General features: G+C 40.2%; 1 protein-coding gene across 3 annotated transcripts in view; it reads right to left on the reverse strand.

Moving 5' to 3' along the window:
* Window positions 1-1,297: 1,297 nt before the first annotated feature.
* Window positions 1,298-23,709, reverse strand: part of cntn4 (contactin 4) — a 172,476-nt gene continuing 150,064 nt past the window's right edge. For 2 of the 3 annotated variants that reach the window (XM_024426798.2, XM_024426799.2), the window contains exons 13-23: window positions 13,074-13,249; window positions 11,604-11,724; window positions 10,691-10,849; window positions 9,868-10,017; window positions 9,589-9,659; window positions 5,602-5,836; window positions 5,202-5,317; window positions 4,080-4,266; window positions 3,873-3,985; window positions 3,609-3,777; window positions 1,298-3,252 (exon numbers count right to left, since the gene is read on the reverse strand). In XM_024426798.2, the coding sequence (XP_024282566.1) occupies window positions 3,161-3,252; window positions 3,609-3,777; window positions 3,873-3,985; window positions 4,080-4,266; window positions 5,202-5,317; window positions 5,602-5,836; window positions 9,589-9,659; window positions 9,868-10,017; window positions 10,691-10,849; window positions 11,604-11,724; window positions 13,074-13,249 (1,589 nt within the window). In that variant the 3' untranslated portion in view covers window positions 1,298-3,160. The remainder of the gene's footprint in view (window positions 3,253-3,608; window positions 3,778-3,872; window positions 3,986-4,079; window positions 4,267-5,201; window positions 5,318-5,601; window positions 5,837-9,588; window positions 9,660-9,867; window positions 10,018-10,690; window positions 10,850-11,603; window positions 11,725-13,073; window positions 13,250-23,709) is intronic. The other variant, XM_024426801.2, reaches the window with a different exon arrangement.

The following is a 23,709-nucleotide window of genomic DNA, read 5'->3' on the forward strand; positions in this document are numbered from 1 at the left end:
TTGCCTTACTCCACACAAGCGGGCATAATTCACAAGTGATAATATATAATTCACAAGTGATAGGCTAACATTGTCACCCATCAGACTATTCTTGATTTAATCTTGTCTTTACATATACTAAACAATATGGGTGAAATTCGTTTTGATTTAGAATGGACCATTATCATGCACCTGTCTCGAAACAGGACAGGGGAAAAAAGACATGTCATTTATGCTTTTCCCGTGGTTCATTTTTATGTCAGCCAGGTAGGCTATACTCCTGTTGTAAAGAGAAGCAATGTGCCTAATATTAGGAAAGTTGAGAAATAAATATAGTAGGCCTAGCCTATAGAAAGCTGATGGGATCCTCTTCTTTTTAATAGAGGCCATCAAAACTCTGTTTTCTCATGCAGTTGCCTAGCCTATAGAAATGTTGTGCAACATGAGCTCATGGGCTCTCATGAAGTGTTTGATTAGATTTTTGATTACATTTGCATTTATGTCAGAGTGATTAGAGGGACAATAGAGTGCTGAGTACCAGGCAGTTAACAAGTCTGGTAGGCTACTAATGACCATCAGTAATATCAGAGCTTGGAGAAGTGTAGTTACCATGACTAAACGGTCACGTGGAATTGAATATTACAACTTTTTAAGGATGTATCAAACCATTGTATTTTTGATTCACCATAAAGGCTATCTAAACCATTTTGTTTGTAATTATTATTCATAACCCCTAAATAATACACAAGATCAGAGTATTTTAAAATCTACTAATTGGTACTAAAAAGGAGACAAATATGCATAGCTTTCTTTCATTTCAGATTTACATGGCTTTCTTTCATTGATCCCAAATATTCTGAACTGTTCTGTCCATATATTCTAGTGAGTTTGTCAAGAAAAGTATAATTATTGTACCGTACTGTACCAGTATCACATGGTAAATTTAAAGGGATTGCTTTAGAAAAATGTACTGAAAATTGTGTTGAGTGAAAACTCCACAAGAAAATCATTTGGCCAGCAAGTGGGAGGGTTTTCAGTGGTTGAATTACATTTATTCAGCGTGAGCAAGGGAACCACGCCTGTAAAGCCTGTTATGCACCTGCATAAGGTAAGCCTGAATCCAACTACTGAGAAGGAAAGGCATGTGTAGGAAAGGCATACATTTCTTAAGTCTGAATCGGGTCTGATACACACTTGCTCCCTGAACATGAATTTTAACTTGCAGCACCGCCCACTGGATGTAATATGAATTTCAAGATAATTAATTCTGATCACAAGTAATAAGCATTAAGAAATAAGTCCATTGAATTTCACTCACTTAATATAAATCAATCAACTTTATTCATTAACACAGTATAAACAACCAACAACAGCAAAAAACAGAACTTCACATGGAGTAAATGGATGGTAGTACCGGTAAATCCCAAAGTATGTAGGCCTACAGGAGAACACCTGTTTGAGACAGAAGCACAGACATAAAAGTGGTTTGACTTGTATGGCTACAGATACACAAACCTGCTATCTCTTTGTATGGTCTCAAGCCATTCAGTCAGTTAGCAAATGGACAGAAAAGAAGGGCAAATACAGTCATGCTGAACGACATTTAGCTACTGTATGAAACATTTGTGTTATTACATAAAAACCAGGTTAATCAGCTCTTTAGAAAGGTTTTTATTTGATATAAATGATCTGAAGTGTACAAAAAAGTATATTAGACATTTCTCGATGCATGATTCTGAGTCAGACCCATTAGTCTGCCTAAACTTCCCCTCGAAAGTACTACAAACTACCTGCACTTTTGACTTTTTCACTGGATTACAAGCTACATATGTATGGGACTGTATTGTACTGTACTGTACCAGTATCACATGGCATCAGAAGACTATGGGAAAGGAAAACTTGTCAGCAGCATTTATCTTTTAGTAGGGGAGCAGTCAGTGGACCTACTAAAATGTCCCAGGCTTTCCACCTTACCTTTAAGCCATGCTGAACAGCACGACACTGTTGAAACACACTTCTCCTTCATAAAGAGCTTTTCCAGGTCAGGTCACATGGTCAGAAAACCCCCTGGCCCTAACTATAATATACGACAAGGACAAGGAGATTTTCCCGACCACATAACCTGACAAGGAAAAAAACTCCTGGCCCTAAGAATGACTAGGATTATACACGGGATGGTAATAACCTGTCTATTAATGCAGAGTGTAGCTACACATCATACAGCAGCTGCATAACAACATACATCTATGTTTATAATAGTTGTTGATAGATAAGTTAAGGCTCTTTAAGGACCTGAGGATTTCGAAGATATGATGAGGCACACACAAGGCAAAGAATAGAATAGCTGTAGAGTTGACACACGGCTAATGTAACTGAGAGGACGAGTAGGGTGATGAGCGGATGAGACAGACAGCCAGCGCAATTAAATGGCCAAGGCCAGAGCAACCTATGGAAGATGGGACTCCAAACCAGCAAGGGACAATAAAGTCCCTCTCATCCTTTAACATAGTTTGTCACATTTCTATCAAGTCTCATTTTTCATCAGGCGTCAGTGCAATGTTTTATGGAGTAATAAAAAAATAGTTATAAAGCAATATACTCAACATATCAGTCTAGATGGTGGTAAAAATGCATACATTTCTAAGAAGACTGAACTATGGTTTTTGTTGACATGAAACCACAGTAACAGGTAGTTTTCTTTGACCAAAAAATGCAATTCACCTCAGACGACAAAAGCGCTCTTTCCAACCAACTGAAAACTTATCAAATTCTAAAACTGTCAGATCTGTATGTAGGTACGCACCATGCACTGAACTCACCTCAACCTTGCCTTTTATAAAAAGCCCAGACCAATTATGAATTGGTTTCAAAAGAAATCTATAAAAGCTAGACATGTCATACAAAAGATGCATATAAGACATTTTTCTTTTTTTTAATGAAAGCTGCTTTGGTAACAACAGAGTCAAGACATCGGTCGATTTCCTGTTCTCGCCGGTGGACGGGGTGCTGAAGCGAGGCCCTTTCTCTCCCTCTCATCTCAGTGACTTTGTTTTCCAACGTTGCTCATCCTCCTGCCTCTAAAATCTAAATGAACGGATCTAGTTACACCAGACTGGGTGGTTGGTGTTCCTGTTCCGTTGTCAAGTTGCCTCCACATCAGATGTTCGCTGATAGCGGTTTGTCATAACGATGTCCGCGCTGTGAAAGACAGTGCTATTGTACTGAGGGCTGATAAAGTAGAGACCTTGGTCGCCGAGCCAATTGCATTGGGACCTGAAAAACATGAAAAGGAATGGGCTTTGATAGTCTGTCTGTTTATACGGAAAATGACAAGCAGCCTGGTTGGCAATTCATTGTTGAAGGCTTTTGTGCTATTAAATGCTTTGATGATCAAACCTTGGGCATATTTACACGCAATTCTGAATACATAAAGTAATTTAGTCCGGGATTAAATCCTGGCACTATTCATTTTTATAGATAATCCTTACTCTATCTGTTCCTTTTGAAGACATGACTAGGGCAAGAAAAACTCCAGTCTGTAGTCAAGACAATAAAGCAGTACTGGCAATAGCTATAGCAACGCCATTGAGATCAATGAAGTGTGAGGAAGCAGTCCACTAGAGACTGACCTGGTATTCTGGGGATTGTGATCTGTCTGCTACTGCTCCCCTCTCCTCCCTCCCCAAATGGTTTGATCTGGATGAAGTACTCCTCATCCATAGGCAGGGAAAGCTCCACCGATGTTGTGTTGGTTTCCATGACACTCGGGCGGCTATGTCGGTTACGCTTGTAGAGCACCTAGGGATGGACCACACAGTTAGAAGGTCACCCGGGAGAAACCATAACAATGGCCACTATTTCTAATTAAATCCATGCAGTCAGTGCTTCCTTACTTTGTAGCCTGTGACCTCTGACTCGTTCTCCAGGGCTTTGACCTGCTCCCAGTTCAGGATTATCTTGGAATTCAATGTGTTCCACATGACCTTCGCCGGGGGCTGGCTGGGCGCTGAGGGACACAAATACATGAGGATGAGGATCACATGATCTCCAATAAGTCAATGGAAACACCGCTCGAACCAAAAGCAGGGGTAGACGCTTACGTGGTTTCTTGGTGGTGACATTGACAGTAACACTAGGAAGCCCTGCCCCGGCTGTGTTGTATGCTCTCACTGTGACGTAGTACGTGTTGCTTCCTCTCACCCCTCGGATAATGGCTGATGTCTGGTTGCCTACCGTTCTCTGCACACTGGCTGCCTCCTCCTTCTCTCTCTTCTCCCAGTACCTCAACTGAGACCAGATAGAAAGAGGATAACCAGGGACATTAATGCAGAAACTAATTTGTGAGAACATTGTAAAAAACAGTTTTTTGGTAGACACTGTCCACGAACTGTAAACTAAGAACTGCAGTGAATTGGTATAAAAACAGCATTTCATTGTATGGTGTCACCTCATATATTCTCGTCTTTCCATGGGTAAGGTGCCTTGGTTCTGGTTACTTAGCTCTTGAAGTGAGGGAGTGTTTAAATGGCGTGGTCAAAGAGAAATCACAATGTGTAAAATGTCCCAGCTGTCAAGTTGAATGATAACAGATTTTCTTTGTCGCCTGAGTGTCTAGGCTGAAATAGCTGGCACGGTTGACAGCACAAATATAATTTGTCTTCCCTCACAGGAACCGTTTGCTCAGGCCCCACTTCCCTGTTTACTTTAAATGGTCAACAATTCATAATTCCAGTACTTTTATGGATCCCATGGATGAAAATATAATTTTTTTCCAATATTGAATGTCAATAGTGAACTGACTAAGGATTGGAATCAACTAACTGAGCTCAAAGCCACAGTATTTTAGCCTACAGTACAGTGTGGATTATAGGCTAAACATTCTGTCCCCTGGTACATTGCGTCACTAGACTGTTAGACTAATCAGTGTAGTTAGTAACAGCACTTAGCACAGCAACAAAGAAACACAACTCAACAGACAGGGGACCTGGCTGGACCATTACACATAACAACCTATTACATCTGAGATGCCCAATGTGCATGAGCTAGCAACACTCATCAATAATAGAACGGAACAAGATCGTACAGCATTAGTTGCTACACACATGCACACACACATGCACATGCTCACAACTACACACACAGACACACGCATGCCTTTACTCATGCAAGAACACTTTGACACACAAATAGGTAGAGGGAAACTGGAAAAAAACTTGACTAACCTCATAGCCTAGGACTCTTCTCTTGCTGGTGTTCCAAGGCAGGGCTTTCCATGAAACCTCAATCTCAGAAGCAGACAGACTCTTGGCTCGGATCCTGGTGGGCGCTCTGCCAGGCTCTGGGTGAAATGTAAAAATAATTTGAATGAGTTTAAAAGTAGTGGCAGGCTTTGATGACTCTTAAAGTGGGTCCATCTCTTTCATCAGAAGTACAGAGAGAACCAAAACCAGCAGCTGTGGGAACCAACCATCTGCAGATAGGAGAGCACGGGCAACAAGATCACTGTATTGACCGGGAATAAACTATCCAGAGACGCCTCTCCATTGGCTTTTAAATGCTATGTGTGAACTGAGGCCCGGGAAGCACTGCCACTCCTCTGGTATGACTTAATTCTTTACCAACCTTCCTCTGCAGAGTAGATGGTGATGACGGGTCCGAAAGGGCCTTCCCCCTCGTTGTTGTACACTCCAACCTTCACTTGGAAGGGGGAGAAGGGTTGGATGCTATCGTTCTTGAAGACATATTTGGAGGCTTCCGATGAGGGCACTGCGGCCTGCATCCAGCCTGTGGCACCATACGGTCTGAAGGCTACCACATAGCCAAACCCTCCCCCGTTCTGCAGCTCCTCGGGAACAGGCTAGAAGAAAACATACACATACACGCACACACATACACACACACACACATTGAAACTGGTGCACAAGTAGTGAACACCCACGTCCATCAATAATAAAGCGCCCTCAGCATGATACCACCACCTAGCTATTGTTAAGACTGAAAGCACATCATATTTCATATATTTATGGGGACTGACTTTTATTGTTTTAAGTCAACACTCCCCAAAGATGCATGGTTATATAAAGGGCATTCTATTTTATAATAGTTGGGAACAGTGGAGGCTCCTCAGAGGAGGAAGGGGAGGACCATCCTCAGTGAATTTCATAAAAATGTAAATAGTGAAACATTTAAAAAGTTAACCTCTGTAAATAAAAATACACTAAATGTATTCATGTCACCAAATAAATGATTAAAACACACTGTTTGGCAATGAAGGTCTACAGTACCCTCAGCAGCACTCTGTAGGTTAGCACCATGGTGTTTCCTGAGAACAGCTCGTTTCCGTCCTCCTCTGGGTACATTGACTTCAATACAATACCTAGGAGGCTTGTGGTAATCACCCCCTTCCATAGACTTACACAGTAATTATGACAACTTCCAGACGACATCCGCCAACCTATCAGAGCTCTTGCAGCATGAACTGACATGTTGTCCACCCAATCAAAGGCTAAGAGTAATGAATCTAGTACTGAAAGCTACAGCTAGCTAGCACTGCATAAAATGCGGTGAGTAGTTGACTCAAAGAGAGGGAAAGACAGTAATTGAACAGTTTTGAACAAATTAATTTCTTCAAAAATAAAGGAGAATCAAGCGAGAGAGAGAGATATATTTTGTTGTATTCTTTTTCACTTTCACTTACTTAGCTAGAGAATGCAGCTAGCTAGTTTAGCCTACTCAAACACCCGGCTTAAACAGAGAGGGCTGCTATGTTAGCTAATTGGCTATGGCTATCCAACACTGAAACTCTTCCAAGGTAAGCTTTTGGTTGTATTAATTTATTGCCACTGGGGCCCACCGGTGTAACTGCTAAACTTCTTGCTGCTGACTGTACACTGTACTGCATGTTCTAGTTAGTTCTAGTAGCTATGCTGACTATGATGTTTATATGGTGACAATGATGTAGGCGTGTATAGCAGTTAGCTATTTTTCACCTGGTCACAGAATGCTGATGTGTTGTACACTGAAGTCCACAAGCGAAGGGAAAAGGAGAGGAGGAGAGCACGTAGATACGAGAAGGAATACTATGATCAAAGGGATCATTCATGCTCTTTGTATGTGGCTGCTATGAAAGTGAACTGTGTTTGAGTGTGATTCGGGGTGTATTCATTCCACCGATTCTGTTGAAAACAATTTCTTAAACAGAAGCAATTGGAATGAATCAGTGATAAACAGACCTGAATTTGTTCACATGAAACTCTTGTTTGCAACTGTTGGACTACTGATTACACCCTATATCAGATAGATGCAGGCAATAGATTTGATTGCTCAAATTTTCTCTTGACCTACATTGCAGACTTTAATTCATAGGCTAGGTTGTAGCTAGTAACCTCATGATGGGGTATAGGGAAAGTGTTGGTATCATGTAGTAGCCTAAACCTATCGATGTTATATTGAGTTGGGTGAATGGAATATGAATGACAGTGATCCAATATGCTGTAATAGAAATAAGAAAATGAATCGTCCTCCCTCATCTTCAATGGCACCGACCCCCACTGCTTTGGAAAAGTAGTATGTAGTCAGATAGCTTACATTTTCACATCATTGTGTTGCTACACATTGAAATAATTTAGTCCATTGTACTTCTCATCTGAAGTAACTTCAATCAAGGCTGTATTGAAACTTTGTTAAGGCAAACTTAGACTGTAATTGAACTCATTAACATTCAATAGTCAATCAGCAAAACTTTCACAGCAGTGGATGATTTTCAAGCAGGGCTAATCACATGTTTTCTCAATCGCGTACAAGAAATGTTTGAATCTGTGTTGAAACGTATCTATAGCAGAACCGCAATGATCAAATGCTCAAATACATTTACAGAATTTCCGATCATTTTCTTGCCTTAGTACCTGACTTGCATGTCTTAGCCCACCTTCTGCAAAACATTAAACATAATTGTAATCAGTGAATACACAATCAGTAAATACTTCTGCACATTCTAAATCACCCCATCAGTGTCATACCATGTACATTACAATATAGGGAAAGATCTAGGCCAGGGAAGGCAATTTTGATGGGGGTGGGGGCCACCAGAAAATGAAACTCGTCATGATGGGCCACAGTGGCACATGGGTCTGCCTCCCTCGTTACATCTGAGGAATTGTTTTTTATTTAAAAGTTGCAATCACCTGTAATTCTGCACATTTTGCCATGGAGAGTAGAGAACATTTTGCCGTTTTAAAGCAAGTTTGCTGCAATTCTATACAGTTTGCCATGGGGTGGAGAGAAGATTTTGCCATTTTATAACTAATTTCGTGCAATTCTGCACAGTTTGCCATGGGGTACAGAGAGAAATGTGCAGTTTTACAGCTAATTTACTGCAATTCTAAACATTTTGCCATAGGGTGGAGGCAAATATTTGCCGTTTTTAATATGATGACTGATGATCAATGGGCCCCACCCTGGTCGGTAATTCGAACATGCTTACTACAAGTTTAGATAGCTGGCCGCTAGACTAATCTACCAATCTAACATGGGCTAGTTTGTTGACTGCTGATGCACACCAAATGTTTTCATTTGTTCTCAAACAATAAGTTGAGTCCCTGACTGAGATCTTTTTTTTTTTTTTTACAATATTGAGGACATGCAAAGATCCAGAGAATGAAGTTGTGTTTGGGTTCCTCTTAAGTCATCTCCACCATTGTATTCCATTGTATTCACCTTTACTTGTTTCTATTGTGGATTGTGTTTCTGTGCACCGATGGAAAGTTTACAAAACTATGAATACATATTGAATACATGGAATTGTATTGTGATGATACCGATGAACGCAACCGGCACTCAATGTACTTTTTTTTTTATATATATATATTTTTACCAGGAATAACATTTGATTTGATGTGTATGAAATTGTTTGATGAAATATGCATACATGGAGAGTAATTGCCCATAATTCTGCACTTTTGGATAGTTGTACTTCCAATTTTGATCATCATTATCTAGTGACTGCAAAGAAAATGTATTGATCTCCTGGGGTTTTTAAAAGACCAACTAACTTTCTGTTTTGTCTGCTTGACTTCAAGACACAAGTATGGCGGCATCAATCTTTTTGCAGGCATTCATGTTCTTTTGATGAACGTATTTACAATTTTGACCGTATCATTTAGTTTTGATGAATGTATTTATGTTTTGAGAAGGCAACTACATTAGTGAAAAATGTACTGTTTTGCAAAAGGCCACAGAGTTCTGTGGCTTTTGAACTTTGTTTTGAAAATCGGCAACACATTGTTTAAAAAAAAAAAAAAAAAAAAGCTTGTACGGGATTGAGAAGAACTGTAAGACTGAAAAAGATAGGGAAGCACAATCTTTGAAAAAGTTGCTTGTGACTGTGTGAAGAATCATTCGGTTTAATTAGCTTATTAAAACCTCAAAGGCATTTTTCTCTACCCCGGGGAGACAGCAGCAGTTATTGCCTCTCTGTTCTTAAAAATGAAATGCCATACAATAAGCCTGGCTGCTGTTATTAATGAAACAACGGCCCGACTCCTTAGAGAATAATGACTTCTGGCTTCCCCTCCATGGGTGAGGGAGTATTGGAGTGAGCGGCTTGCTTACCTCCCAAGTGATCACTAATTCTGAGCGACTGCCTCCACCTCCGCTTACATTAGCTGGTGTGACCTTCGGAGCTGGGGGAACAGAGGGTAATCGTAATCCTGCTCAACTCAGTCGACCCCAGCCATCAAAGATAACACGATAACAACACATTCGGATTAGATTCTTTGACATTGAAATAGCTTTTTCCCACCATACCAGACAAACTAATGGCAAGAAGATGCACATAAGAAAAACTGAAAACATGCAGAATTGAAGGGATTCAACGAATACCGTACATACATGTTTCCTTAGTCCTTGCTTGTTTGGATGGTTTGCTGGGCTCCCCGGTCCCAATGGCATTGCTTGCCAGGACTCTGAACTCATATTCCACCCAGGGGCTCAGGTCTATTACTGTAGCTGTCAGGCGGCGGCCCCCCACCATCTCAGGAACTGGCACAAAACAAAACAGCCCCCTCCCCTCAGAATGAAGCAGGTAGCAGGAGAGTGTCCTCTAGGCTGACAGGCCCACTGAGCACACTCCACATGTGCAGGGGGCTAATTACACAGAAGGACACATGGTGTACTCACTCACACACACACGCACAAGACAAAACACACACCTTAAGGGTGGACCTCACTCAGTGTCCCTGTTTGGTCAGGTTTTTCCTGGCCGTAAAAGGCATGGCCAGGAAAAACTCCGGGCACTAGTGATGTTGCCTTGTACAGTGACACACACTTAAAGATGCAGTATCAATATATATATTAAATATGTATTTTTCCAACCAAACTAACAGGCTCCTCCCCAAAATAATTGGAACAGCACCAAACATGCAGAACTACAGCCTGCTCTAGAACCGCCATCCAAACTTCCGTATGGGGCTCATTTCTATGCTATCAAACAGCACCATTCACTGTAAGTCAGACCTCTGGAAATGGATCCACATTTCAACAACACCTGCATGTCAAGTAAATCTGCAGTGAACCCTGTCACTGAACAATCGAGTGCCATTTGGAATTGAAGTAAAATCACTCATAGGCCCATACTCTCACACGGAAAAGAGAAAATGGAGATCAGACCCCCATATAACGGTTTGATGAGGCAATAGCTGGTTGAAGAGCCTACCTGTGGTGACAGCCTGCCAGCCCAGGGAGAATGGTGTCCTGGCCTGGATGGTGTATGTTGTAACTGGACTGTGATTATCAGGCCCGGGCCTCCAGGAGAGAGAGGCTGTGGTGTCACTGATTTCTTCTACATGGATGCTGGTGGGCGGGCCTGGGGGACCTACAGATACGATGCAGAGCCAGGCAGGAAGGGAGATAGAGGGAGGGAGACAGAGAGAGGAAGAGACAGTGAGAGAGAGAGAGAGAGAGAGAGAGAGAAGTATAAAAAAGGCAGAGCAGAGCAGTGGTGTCCTTATCACTATCTGCCTTCAGCACTAGGAGTACAGCTGGTGAAATCAGTTTGGTGTGAAACCTCAGGGAGCTTTTCTGTCTAATTAGATTAAAAGAGAGAGAGATACGTCTCTATCTGACCATCTTTTCAACTGATCTCACAGAGTACAATGCCTTCACATCTTAATTAGAGGCATGTCCAGGATGATGGAAAATAAACACAGACAACTAACTAGCATCCATCTCATTCAGTCTTAAAGACACAGATGGGACCCCTTCAAATCTGCACAGCTAACTTAAATAATGCTTTGTTGTTGCCATGGATAACTGACCCAATCAAGTGAGTGGGTGGGATTGTTCCCTATCAAATTGCATTTTCTATTACCATTATTTTTCAATGACCTTTCAAGGACATGAGAATGACTTTCCAACATAGGATCAGTTCTGTGGGGTTTACAAGGTTTTCAAGATCGACAAATGCCTACTACAAAGGTAACCCATGTTGAATTTGTGAAAGTGTTAACATCGCATGATACTTTATCATGCTAAATAAGCATGTATTACATTATTATTAAATAACAACAAATGGTAGTCAAAATAAAGGTATCTTTCATGAAATATTGCTTGTGGACAGAGAGAACTACCTCTGACCACCAGGTCTGCTGCGATGGAGATGCTGTCCACCTTGGTCTGCACTGCACAGGTGTACTTCCCTGCGTGTCTCAGCTGGATGTTCCGAATCATGATGTCCCCAGCGGAATGCTGCTAACATGCAACACACACACATGAACATGCACACACACACACACACACACACACGGACGGATGGACAGGCGCAGACACACACACACGCGCACACACACACATACACAAGCACAACGATTAATATACTGTAGTAACATTTTACCAACGTGTAATTAAAAGAAATTAAATATGATGATTTGAGCAGAAATAATCATATATGTGAGCAGAAATTGTATATTTAAAAAAAAAAATATTCAGGGTCTTTGTATGCCTATTATTGTATTATAATTCTAGGATTTTAACTGTGATCTGTTTCCATGTTTTAAAAGGGTCATCGGCATACCTGTACATATGAGACGGGCAGAGCACTTACGTTTAATTATAATTATTACACAAATGTATTCATACACATGCTGATTTTAGCTGTGGAAGAGTGGCCTCATTATTTCAATGATCAAAGCAAAAGCTTAAAGGTAAAGTTCTCATGTTCTTTCCATTCCATTTCCAATTGCAGTTCCCACTTTCACACCATCATTTAATCAGCCCAGTACTGAGTGGAATCAGGACCAGTCATAAATTGGATGTGGCAAAAGCTCAATTGAATGTGGCAAAAACAGCATATGTAACTCCAGGTGGTGTCATTTATCATGTAAAAGGAAAACTATTATTACGATTAAAATAATGAAAAACATGACAACCTGACCAGAGAGTGTAATGTACATGCCCCCTACTCATCACTTCTGGAACAATGATTATCATCACTCTTTCTTCAGACAGGGGAGATGAAAAAGTAGCTTTTAAGTGTTTTGTAGTTAACGTAAAGTGTAAATGAAAGAGGAAACCTATGCAAAAACAGGGCATATGATCTGAGCTTTGAGCTTGGTAGGATTTAGGGAAGGATGGGGAATATGTAAATGTGATTTTAAAATAAACTATGTGCAGCACATTTTCACCACACATAAATACACATGCTCCAAACATTCTCTGCACTGCGGATACCCTACTTAATATGACCTCACTTCTATTAAAGGAAGGGAACCACGGTGTCGATGTTGCAATGTATCACCAGCTCCACCCCTTGACCTCTCTCAATGTAATTTCTGAAGGGGTTGAAAAATCAATGTCTCTTTAATGACATATCTTCGTGAGAGAGCAGTGGCATAAATAAAATATAAGCAATCTGCAACACGGTGTAGTAAAGATGTGTGTTTCTTCCTATTCATTATGCATTGCAGTGCCCCTGACAAGCATGGTGTAAAAGCGTGGTAATACGGCACCATTTCTCAGACATGACACTTTGATTATAAATGGGAGGCTTGATGGCCCCGGGAGGGAATCGGGAGGGAATATTTGGAGGCTTATGCACTTACACCTCCCACTTTTTCAAAGTATCCGCCGTGGTCGCCAAAGTGGATCAGCTGCTCGTTGAAGAACCAGGTGAACTTGAGCTCTAGAGACGGGTCATGAGTCACCTGACATGGCAGCACGATGCTCTCTCCTACAGTCACGTCCAGGGTGGACGGTGGCGTGGTTATAATGGTCGGCTCTGGAAAACAGCACACATGCACTACTGTTAGTGTGAAGGAAGTCGCTACAAAACGCATACTAAAAGCAACCATTATGTTATGCAGTGATCCCAAGCTTAAAATACTGTAAAAGGTTATTCCAATTGTTGTGCAAAATTTAAATATTTTCCATGCTTTTCAAATGCAGAATTCAACGAATAAATGGACACGTGGAAGTAAAAACACACGAACCCAGAACAAAAACTAGTGTGTTTACCAGAATTAATGAGATTCAGCCAGCCAGAGGGTACAGTGTGGGAACTGCGAAGGCTTGTCTACCTGTACCTAGAGAATGTGCTCCAACTGTCACTGTCAGCTCAGCCTTCAGTCAGTAGGTACTGTAATTCCCCACATCTGCAGTCTGCAGACCCCCTGACTTCTGCAGCCACTCAAAGAAAATAAACACGTGCAGGGCTCCCCTCACTACACATTCACTATTCAAGTCTCTGCATGTATGTGGTGTGTTGCTGTTGTTTCACTGAGGAATTAGACAGACAGTGTTCCTCGTCTCCAGTGTGAGTGTGAGCAGAGACAAGAAAGATAGCTACAGGAGCACGAGAGCGGAATGATGAGAGGAGTAAGGAGCCCCTTTGTTCTGATGCTGTACGGTGCTTGTCTCCCTCTTGGGGGTGCTGTGAGTACTCGGTTGAAATATCCACTCTGAGCGCCAACTAAATTAACCATGGCAAATGATCCCTGGACAGGCAGCCATAGATTCCTGTAAAAAGTGCCGGCAGTGCAGTCTTCATCCAGAGCGAATTCGATACCTGCATTGCAGTGTTGGGGTCAATTCTGAATTGAGTTGCGACTTGGTCTTTAATTTCAATTAATTAATTCCAATTCATTCCAAAGCTGTCATCAATGCAAAGGGTGGCTACTTGAAGAACGTCAAATATAAAATACATTTAGATTTGTTTAACACTTTTTTGGTTACTAAATGATTCCATATGTATTGATGTCTTCACTTTTATTCTACAATGTAGAAAATATTAAAAATAAAGAAAAATCCAAACTTTTGACTGGTACTGCACATCACTATGAATGTTTATTCAAAATAGTTTTAAATAATACAGTTGTCGGGAAGCATTCTAAGATGATTTTGTATGTTAATAACTCATAATTCACTTATATGTTATTAAATATAAAAAATACATTTCCCAGAATGCATTAGATCAAACACTCCAGAATGGAAGGATGAAGCAGAATGGAAAAATCTAACATCTCATGACAAAAATACAAACAAAATACTGTTTGACATCTTCGAGTTATAATCAAACTGATATTTAAAATGGAATCTGTATTCAGTAAGAGGTGGCATATGCTTTTGGCTAAATAATTTTCACAGGAATGTGATACATAACAGTATCTTTCATGTCTCAGTGGAATTTATTTAAATAGGTTTGAATTGAATTCTACTTCCTTTAATTCAAATTCAATTCAATTTCTGCATTCTGTTCTTGAGGCCAAATAAAATTACAATTTCAATTAATAGTTTGAATTGAATTAAATTCAGGAATTCCGAATTTACCCCAACCTTACTGCATGTTATGCCCCCTACTCAGAATGTAATTTATCTGGTCTCTTTTTGATTTTAGAGTAGACCGCAATCAGCTGATGGGTTTTGTTCAGTAGCGATAAAATCACTAGGGAAGCCAAGCCAGGAAAAAAAGCCATATTACAACCTATGTGTTGTGATAATTGCATTGTTTGCTTTATAACCCTTTGGTTCATATGCCTTGCCACCGTTATATATAGGTCTATGACTGAGACAATAAGAAGACACAGTGGCCGAATAAATCCATCCACACCTTTGTGTTTCATCACAAAACCAGCAACATCTGTCCGGTGGAGTCCACAAAGCATATTGCATGTAACAATTAGTCACATGACCTACAGCATGGTCAATCAAGTTAAGGTTTCTGACATTTTTGGACTACTAAACAACTATTGATTTAGAACACCAAAGAGTTACCGCAAGTCGCAAAGAAAACAGGAGCTGCCTCCACTATTCCAGAAACATTTCAGCTTCAATATTTCAACATTATCTAATCACCTCTGCTTAGTCTAATAAAGTGACAACTCCAAGATTCTAAAAACTATTCAGTCCAATCAAGGTAAGCTAAATCATGTGGCTGTCCATGATACTGATGTCTGTGTGTGTTTTGGTTTTACTATCCTTGTGGGGAACAGATGGCTTCACAAGGATAGTAAAAAGAGGAAAATTAAGAGAAGAGCAGACATTTTGCCGGTCCCCACAAGGAAAACGTCTATTTTAAGCATAGGGGTTAGGATTAGGGTTAGGAGTTAGGGTTTGGGGTTAAGGTTAGGGTTAGGTTAACGGTTTGGGAAAATAGGATTTTGAATGGGAATCAATTGTTTGGTCCCCACAAGGATAGTAAAACAAACGTGTTTGTGTGCGTAAGTAGAAAAAGTAGAGAAATGCTTGTAGAGAAATGCCAATGCCATCCTCCTCTCTTTCATGTTGCCGAAATAACCTATGACTCTGTCATACTATACACACTTTTAGTTTTTGTAGTCCTAGGCTAGCTACCTGGCTAAAATGCATGCTCGCTAGCCTAACTTATTTTCATGGGCAACTATTAGCCAGCTAACATTAGCCTACAACATCTAGCTACATATTGAACTTCCATCCTCTCAGGCCAGAGGCACAATGTATGAACTTAGGGTTGGATCAGATCGCCATTATAATCATTGGCCAGTACGGAGAATTAAGTAAAACCACAATTCCAAATCTCTATCTCCATCCATGGCTAATTTAGGAAAGTGACAATGTTATCTAGCTAGCTAGACAAAGGAAGACAACACATTGAGATGCAACAATTCAAGTTTTTTTCTGTCAATGACGTTTGGCTTTTGACATGATTGGTGTGAAGCCAAATCCAAACTCATTGCTTATTGTTCTATGATATTTGTATCAAGGGAGAATGCTCACTGGCTTCCCTTGTATTCAATGATATGTGCGGCAACAATGGCATACTCTTTTCGACCAGACAGCGTCAGATAGATGGGCAACACATACAGAGACAGAGGGGCAATGTTTCACTCGCTCGGACGCTTTCACCAGTGAGATACAGTCAGCCTCTTGCAAATGGAATGGAAATTATGAAACAGATAGACGAAAGATACATTATTTTATGTTTTTTTCTTGGTCAATTTTTTTTGGGGGAAGCCTGGCTTCCCTTGGCATCCATGAAAACACGACACTGATTTTGTTAAACATACAATGAGAGGGTGTCATATAGGCTCAGCCCTATTCCAGGGAAGATAAAATGCGGAGCTATATAGTGACACAGTCCGACACAATGGGACACATGAGCGCAACTATTCAAGTGTCTGGGTCTGGGTCTGGGTTTCTATTTGCAGAGAGAACACGTTTATTAAATGTCCATCAATGCCAATAGGTTTGAAAGGGAGAAAAAGCTACACCTCCTCTTTCTCCTGACAGGTCGCTTGTGAGAACATGGCCATAGGAGCTTTGGGTTTGACTGTCTAATTCTTGACAAAATGCCAATTGTAACAGTTTGCTGATCAGATTTTTGTGTGGTATCTTTTATAACATAATTGTCACACATTTACACACCTAATGACATGTGAATGTCAAGACAGAGTGCTGACAAAATTCAGGTGAAATATCCAATGCTAACTGACATGGCAACCTAAATGCTAATGTGACAGTCATTTAAAAAACCTGGTGGCCAGATATATGGCCATGCATAGTCAGCTCTAAGCTCTGAGGCTGACCAGAGCCAATCATTCACTGTAAAGACGATACTGGGAAAATGTATCTTATTACCCCACTCCATCATCATTTGTGACAGATTGTATGGATAACCCTGCTTGGTTACACAACCTCAGCAGAGCTCTCCAGCGTCATTTGATTGATATCTATCTTGTATAATGCCTTGTTACCTACTGTGACTATAAGAGCGAGGAGCGCACCCCTCTCACTAAGCAAAGTCAATCAGAGACAAGATGGTAAAGCTTGCAACCACCCCGACAGGTAGATCCAACTACACTCCAGGGACTGCTGGGAGGGTGAACAGCAGAAAAACTGGAGAGACATGAAATTGCATAGTAATATCATTAAAGTGGGAAGTCAACGACGGGAAAGCGAGAGAGATAGAAGGAGCTGGGCTGGGCTGACTGTTTAAGGTGTGAATTAATGTGAGCTCCATCCTCTCCCGTCCCTGTGTCTCACGGCTGACACTCCTCACTCGGCCACAGCCTCTGCTCAGCCTCTGCTCATCCCACAAACAGCCGGTCATACGTGAATAATGCTCTCACAGGCTATGTAGCTAGTGCTACTGAGGCAGAGATGCCCCATCGACCACTGTGGAGACTTCCCTCCAAGTTTAATGGCCTTGGGAGGGGGAAGGTGGGGGTGTAAATGTGTACTCCTCTCTGGTGTACATATTCTTAAGGCCCTCTACTCAAGGGTGGCTATGTGCAGTTGACTAATGTATTAGGTGTATTCCAGAGTCACATGGTTTTGACAGAGTTTTCACAGATTGTTGCCACTGCTGCAAAAAAAGCTGCTCTTTTTAAAATATATATATATTTGCCCAGATGCGTTTTTTAAATTAATAACCGTTGACTCAATGACTGGAAGTCTATGGGAACAGCTAGCATTTCATTGCGCTAACGATAATAGCAATGCACCCTGTAACTAACTTCTTATAGGGTATCTGCGAGAAATAAATAGTTCAAACCCAATCTTAATTTCCCAGCCTTTTAGATCAAGGAAACACAAAGAAAGCCCTTTACCAATGCAGAGCAAACAAATGATTCTATAGCCATTCAACATGGATACTTAACATTTTCCTCAAGAGACAAAAATGATTCTCTCAAGGACAAACCTCAATGGAGCATTGGTGGTTGGTGAGCAGACGTTGTGCAAATAAAGAGACATATTCTAGTGAGCTGCTCTCAACACTCTATTCATCCTGTCTATAACAGTACATCTGTAGCTACTGTATCTGCGGATAAGTTATGCGGCTGTATTTCTCTCCTCTCTTTTTTCACACTTTTAAAAAGTAGTCTCAGAGCATCAAAATGGTATATCATACACTGTAGCCGGAGGAAACACGGGAAAGTTATGCTGCTTTGAAAGTTAATAAACATGTTATGCCACTAAAGGCCAATTTACACCCTACGGAGATGGAAAATTCGGAGCGTAGCGCAGTATAGCAACGTGTGAGGACAGATGCCGGAAGACGAGAAGCAAGTACAGGGAGTGAACATTTAATAAATAACCGGCATGAAACAAACAAGAACAGCGTCTGAACAGGGGAAACATAACGACAATAATGCTGACACGGGGATCAAACCGAGGAACAGACAGATATAGGACAGGCAATCAACAAAGTAATGGAGTCCAGGTGAGTCCAAAGAAGCGCTGGTGCGTGTAACGATGGTGACAGGTGTACATATTGATTGGAAGCCTGGCGCCCCATTCCTGCACCCCATGACATTTGGAACGCAAAATATAATTCATTGCGTAGCCATGGGGCAGTGTTGTGTAGGCTATGAAGCTGTATTTTACCACCAACTCGCTCGGTTCCTTGTTCTGATCTATATATACTGTATAGGCCATGAATCAGGTAGCCTATTTTGCATTGATAACCAAATGTAATGTCAGTAACTGTTCACACAGTAAACCAAACAACATTGTATCCTTATTAGAATCCCCCCAAAATAAAGTAGTGATAACAACGTGATTCTAGGCCATTTTGAAATTGTAAAAACAGCTGCTAGCTGGGAGTGAATGCATTCAAGCAGCATATCAAACTGGGATAATATTGTAGGTTAAAATGGCAAGTATAAGAATATTTGCCAGGGCATATTTTTTTTATTATCAACCCGATTATTTCACAATGAAATGTGCAAAGCTAAAAGGATAGCTAGTTTGCAGGCTATGCTTAGCCAACTAACGTAAACTCACCCCATTCTGTACAAATGTGCTCAACCGCAACATTCAAACGAGGATACAAAGAACACTAATGGGACTGTAGCGACTGTGTTGACTTCAAAATCGGGGGTGTGAACTAGGTTTCTATTCAAGCATTGATCGACATGGTAATAGCTCTATAGTATTGGAGAAAAGTTGAAAAAATTGACCCTCCGTTACATCTAGACGTGTCATGTCGTAATGTACAGCACGCATAAAGCAACTATTTCTGTCTTACAGTCTCTCTCCACCAGGTGTAGCACTTATTTCATCATTTAGATACAAGAAATGGACAGTGATGGAGTAAGGGGGATACCTATTCATTTTTTGCGTCATCATTGCATGTAATCATCATTCACCACCTTAAAACCCCAATTCAAATTCGACACAAACCTTCAAATAGGTATGTAATGACACATTATATAAACTCTTTATAGTGTTTTATTTACATTTTAGAGGCAATAAGGTAATAAGTTGGACATATCGCGTGAAAAAAAGCTATTTTCCCACACGACATCTCTCCTTCTCACTATCATGCATTAGTTTCGCTTCCCCACCCGCCATTTTTTTAAACATCCGACGGGGCTCATTGCCTGCTTGAATCATGCTGAAACAGGCAGCATTTAGGTCATGTCATTTATTTTGTTGGAAAGGGGAGAAATTGTACTTTACAATGGTATTGACATTACAGTTGATCTGGAAGTATTACGTTTTTGGGGCGCTAAAATACGGGCAATTGTACGGACCAAGGCGATGTACGAGTTTATGTGAGTTTACTATTGCTAGCAAGGGGAAGACTATTGAAGACAACAAGAGAACTTTACTCTTCTTTTGCTTTCAACACAAATTAGAAGACAACAAGAAAACTTCTGTCGCCCCCTTGGGAATGTTATTTGGGAGTCTGGATCAGCCAAAAGGTGTGCTTTGCTCCAAAAATCCAACTCCACCCAAGTGCACGTGTGTGTGTGAGTAGATCTACGCATGTGAAGCATGTAGACAGCTTGGAGACCAGTACTGTATGAGAAAAATGCTCTTGAATGATTTTGCTGAGATTCACACTCGCTTTTTAGGGGGTAGATCAGCTTCAATACTGCAGATAGATTGTGACTTCTATCAACGTAATTGTCTGCATCATTTCCAATCCACCATATATAAAAAATGTTGTTACATGTATGACATTATTATTCATATCCAAGAGCTGTTTACCTTACTAGTTGGAGCCTAATGTTAGCTAGCTAACATTGAACCTGGTTGGTTAGCTCCCAGAAGATTCATGCAGGGTAGTAATGACATGATTTGGCACTATGTTCATTGATGTTCAACTAGCTAACATTAGCTGGCGGACTCGTTAGCTAATGTTACGTGACGTGTGTGATCTTACACGTTTACCAAGCTAGGTTTATTGTTTACAAATGTGTCAACTTTCAAAGCAGAATTACTTTCCCATTGTTCCTCAAAAATGAAGTGTATGATAAACCATTTTGTAGCTCTGAGCCTCTACTTTTATCCAATGTAAAAAACACCATTAACATTTTTGCGGCATAAAATCGAATCCAGGTGGTGGGTCACATTTGTGGAATTTATTTCCTTCTTAATGTGTTTGAGCCAATCAGTTGTGTTGTGACAAGGTGCAGTAGGGGTGGTATACAAAAGATAGCCCTATTTGGTAAAAGGCCGCCCATATTATGGCAGGAACAGCTCAAATAAGCAAAGAGAAACGGCAGTCCATTATTACTTTAAGACATGAAGGTCAGTCAATACAGAACATGTCAAGAACTTTTAAAGTTTCTTCAAGTGCAGTTGCAAAAACCATCAAGCGCTATAATGAAACAGGCTCTCATGAGGACCGCCACATGAAAGGAAGACCCAGAGTTACTTCTGCTGCAGAATATAAGTTCAGTAGAGTTACCAGCCTCCAACCAAATAAATGCTTCACAGAATTCAAATAACAGACACATCTCAACATCAACTGTTCAGAGGAGACTGCGTGAATCAGGCCTTCATGGTCAAATTTCTGCAAAGAAACCTCTACTAAAGGACACCAATAATAAGAAGAGACTTGCTTAGGCCAAGAAACACGAGCAATGGACATTATAATGCAGCACATGGCATTCATTTTCCACGTGTAAATAGTACTTTTCAAAAGTGCTCAAAACATGCCATTCCATGAACCAGCATTTATTTTTCAAATCAATGAGCTCAATCAGTCCTCCAAAAAACAAAATCCTAAACAACAGCTAAAAAGTCCTTAGTTTTGGGGTTATGCTCAGGTAAAACAATTTGGCTAATCTATACTTCCATATTTCCAAGTCTTATTCTTAAAGATCACGAGGTATAACATTTATTGCAATAACTGGAATTCTGATAGACTTTGGTTTTTAATGTAAAGATATAATTAAATCATATTATTATATGTAGTAGAAAGCGATGGGTTAGAAGGAGCCTACATAACCAACCCATAAACTAAAATTGACCATCCATACATGGCCAGCTATGTAACCTTTAACATTGATTTATCCTGCAATAGATGTCGTTCAATTGGTAACATATATTTTTGTCTTCTTCTAATTAAGGGGAAAGTAATTTAAAAGTAACAAAATCTAATCAGATTACATTACTGAGTTTGGATAATCCAAAAGTTACATTACTGATTACAATTTATGGTTACTAAGTAACTGTAACAGATTACATTTATAAAGTAACCTACCCAACCCTGCATATGGGCAGTACCGAAGCAAGTGATCTAATGATTCTGTAACTTTGTAGCTAAATCTACAGAGCTGGGATGGTTGTATCCCCCATACATATAACATTCTATTTATTGCAAGAATTTTGTATATAATTTAAATTGAAAAACAACGGTTTGTGTATCAGTTCATAAACCATGTGCCGTTGAAAATCTCCCAACTATTTTGCAACCTGTATGGTGCAGCTGTCAATTTTTTATCCTTAAATTAAACTGGTATACTTTTTTGTTTATCACAATTATCTTCAGACAATTTTGATCTTTAATTCAGGACCGACAGACAAGTTCCTTACATTCTCCCCTTTCCACTTTTGCCTCCTCCATTTTTGCATTAATGCTGCAATCAGTTGGTTGTAATTTTGCATAGAGCAGACATTTCAATATATTTTTGTTAACTGGATGTGTGACAACTCCACTAGTGCTATTTATTATATAATTTACAAAGATTATACTGTTTTATAAAAAAATAAAAAATGAAAATATTGGTATTTTATCAATTAGTATATTTGAGTTTAAACAATATTATTTTCTAATATTTGTTCAGTCTTTTCTGTTGGATTAAGCTATAATTGCAATCAGCTTTCTATTGCTTGTTTTAAAAATTGTGATATTTTGGAGATTATTTCCTTTTCAAATAACCCGAAAATGAGAGGTTGTATTCTGAATGAAAGGAAAAAGGCCATTCTTGAACACGGGGTGAGCCATTCTTACTAATCTGCTAGAGAACCAGTTTGTATTTAACTGAATCCTTTAGTGAGAGGTCCAATGCTTTAATATTTTATCATTTCTGCCCGAGAATTCATATTCATTATATAAATAGGCCCGTTTAATTTTGTCTGGCTGCCGTTCCAAATAAAGTGGAATATTGAGAACTATTCTTTCTTTACGCCTATTCAACATTGTTCACACCCTCTTAAGCCTTATCCCCACCCCACCCAAACACATAAATGCATGTGAGTCGACATGGCATTGTACTCCAGAAAGTAGTCTGTCTACTTAAACTTTTCCCGAGCGAGCTTTGTCAGTAGCGCCAGCTAAATTCAGGGCAGCAATGTTTCTGAGAGGTCTAGCAATGCTTTTGCAGTTGTCTATAGCTATACAGTGCCATCAGAAAGTATTCAGACCCCTTGACTTTTTCCACATTCTATTACGTTACAGCCTTATTATACAATTGATTAAATAAAATACAAATCCTCATCAATCTACACACAAAAACCAATAATGAACAAGCGCAAACCGTTTTTATGAAATTTTTGCAAATGTATTAAAGATAAAAAACAGAAATACCTTCAGACCCTTTGCTATATGACTTGAACTTGAGCTCAGGTGCATCCTGTTTCCATTGATCATCCTTAGGATGTTTCTACAACTTGATTGGAGCCCACCTGTGGTAAATTCAATTGATTGGACATGATTTGGAGAGGCACACACCTGTCTATATTAGGTCCCACAGTTGACAGTGCATGTCATAGCACAAACCAAACCATGAGGTCGAAGGAATTGTCCGTAGAGCTCCGAGACAGGCTTGTGTCGAGGCACAGATCTGGGGAAGGGTACCAAAAAATGTCTGCAGCATTGAAGGTCCCCAAGAACACAGTGTCCTCCATCATTCTTAAATGGAAGAAGTTTGGCACCACCAAGACTCTTCCTAGAGCTGGTCGCCCGGCCAAACTGAGCAATCGGGGGAGAAAGGCCTTGGTCAGCCTTGACCAAGAACTCGATGGTCA

Source organism: Oncorhynchus tshawytscha, linkage group LG07 (assembly GCF_018296145.1).
Source record: "Oncorhynchus tshawytscha isolate Ot180627B linkage group LG07, Otsh_v2.0, whole genome shotgun sequence".
Classification (NCBI taxonomy): domain Eukaryota; kingdom Metazoa; phylum Chordata; class Actinopteri; order Salmoniformes; family Salmonidae; genus Oncorhynchus; species Oncorhynchus tshawytscha.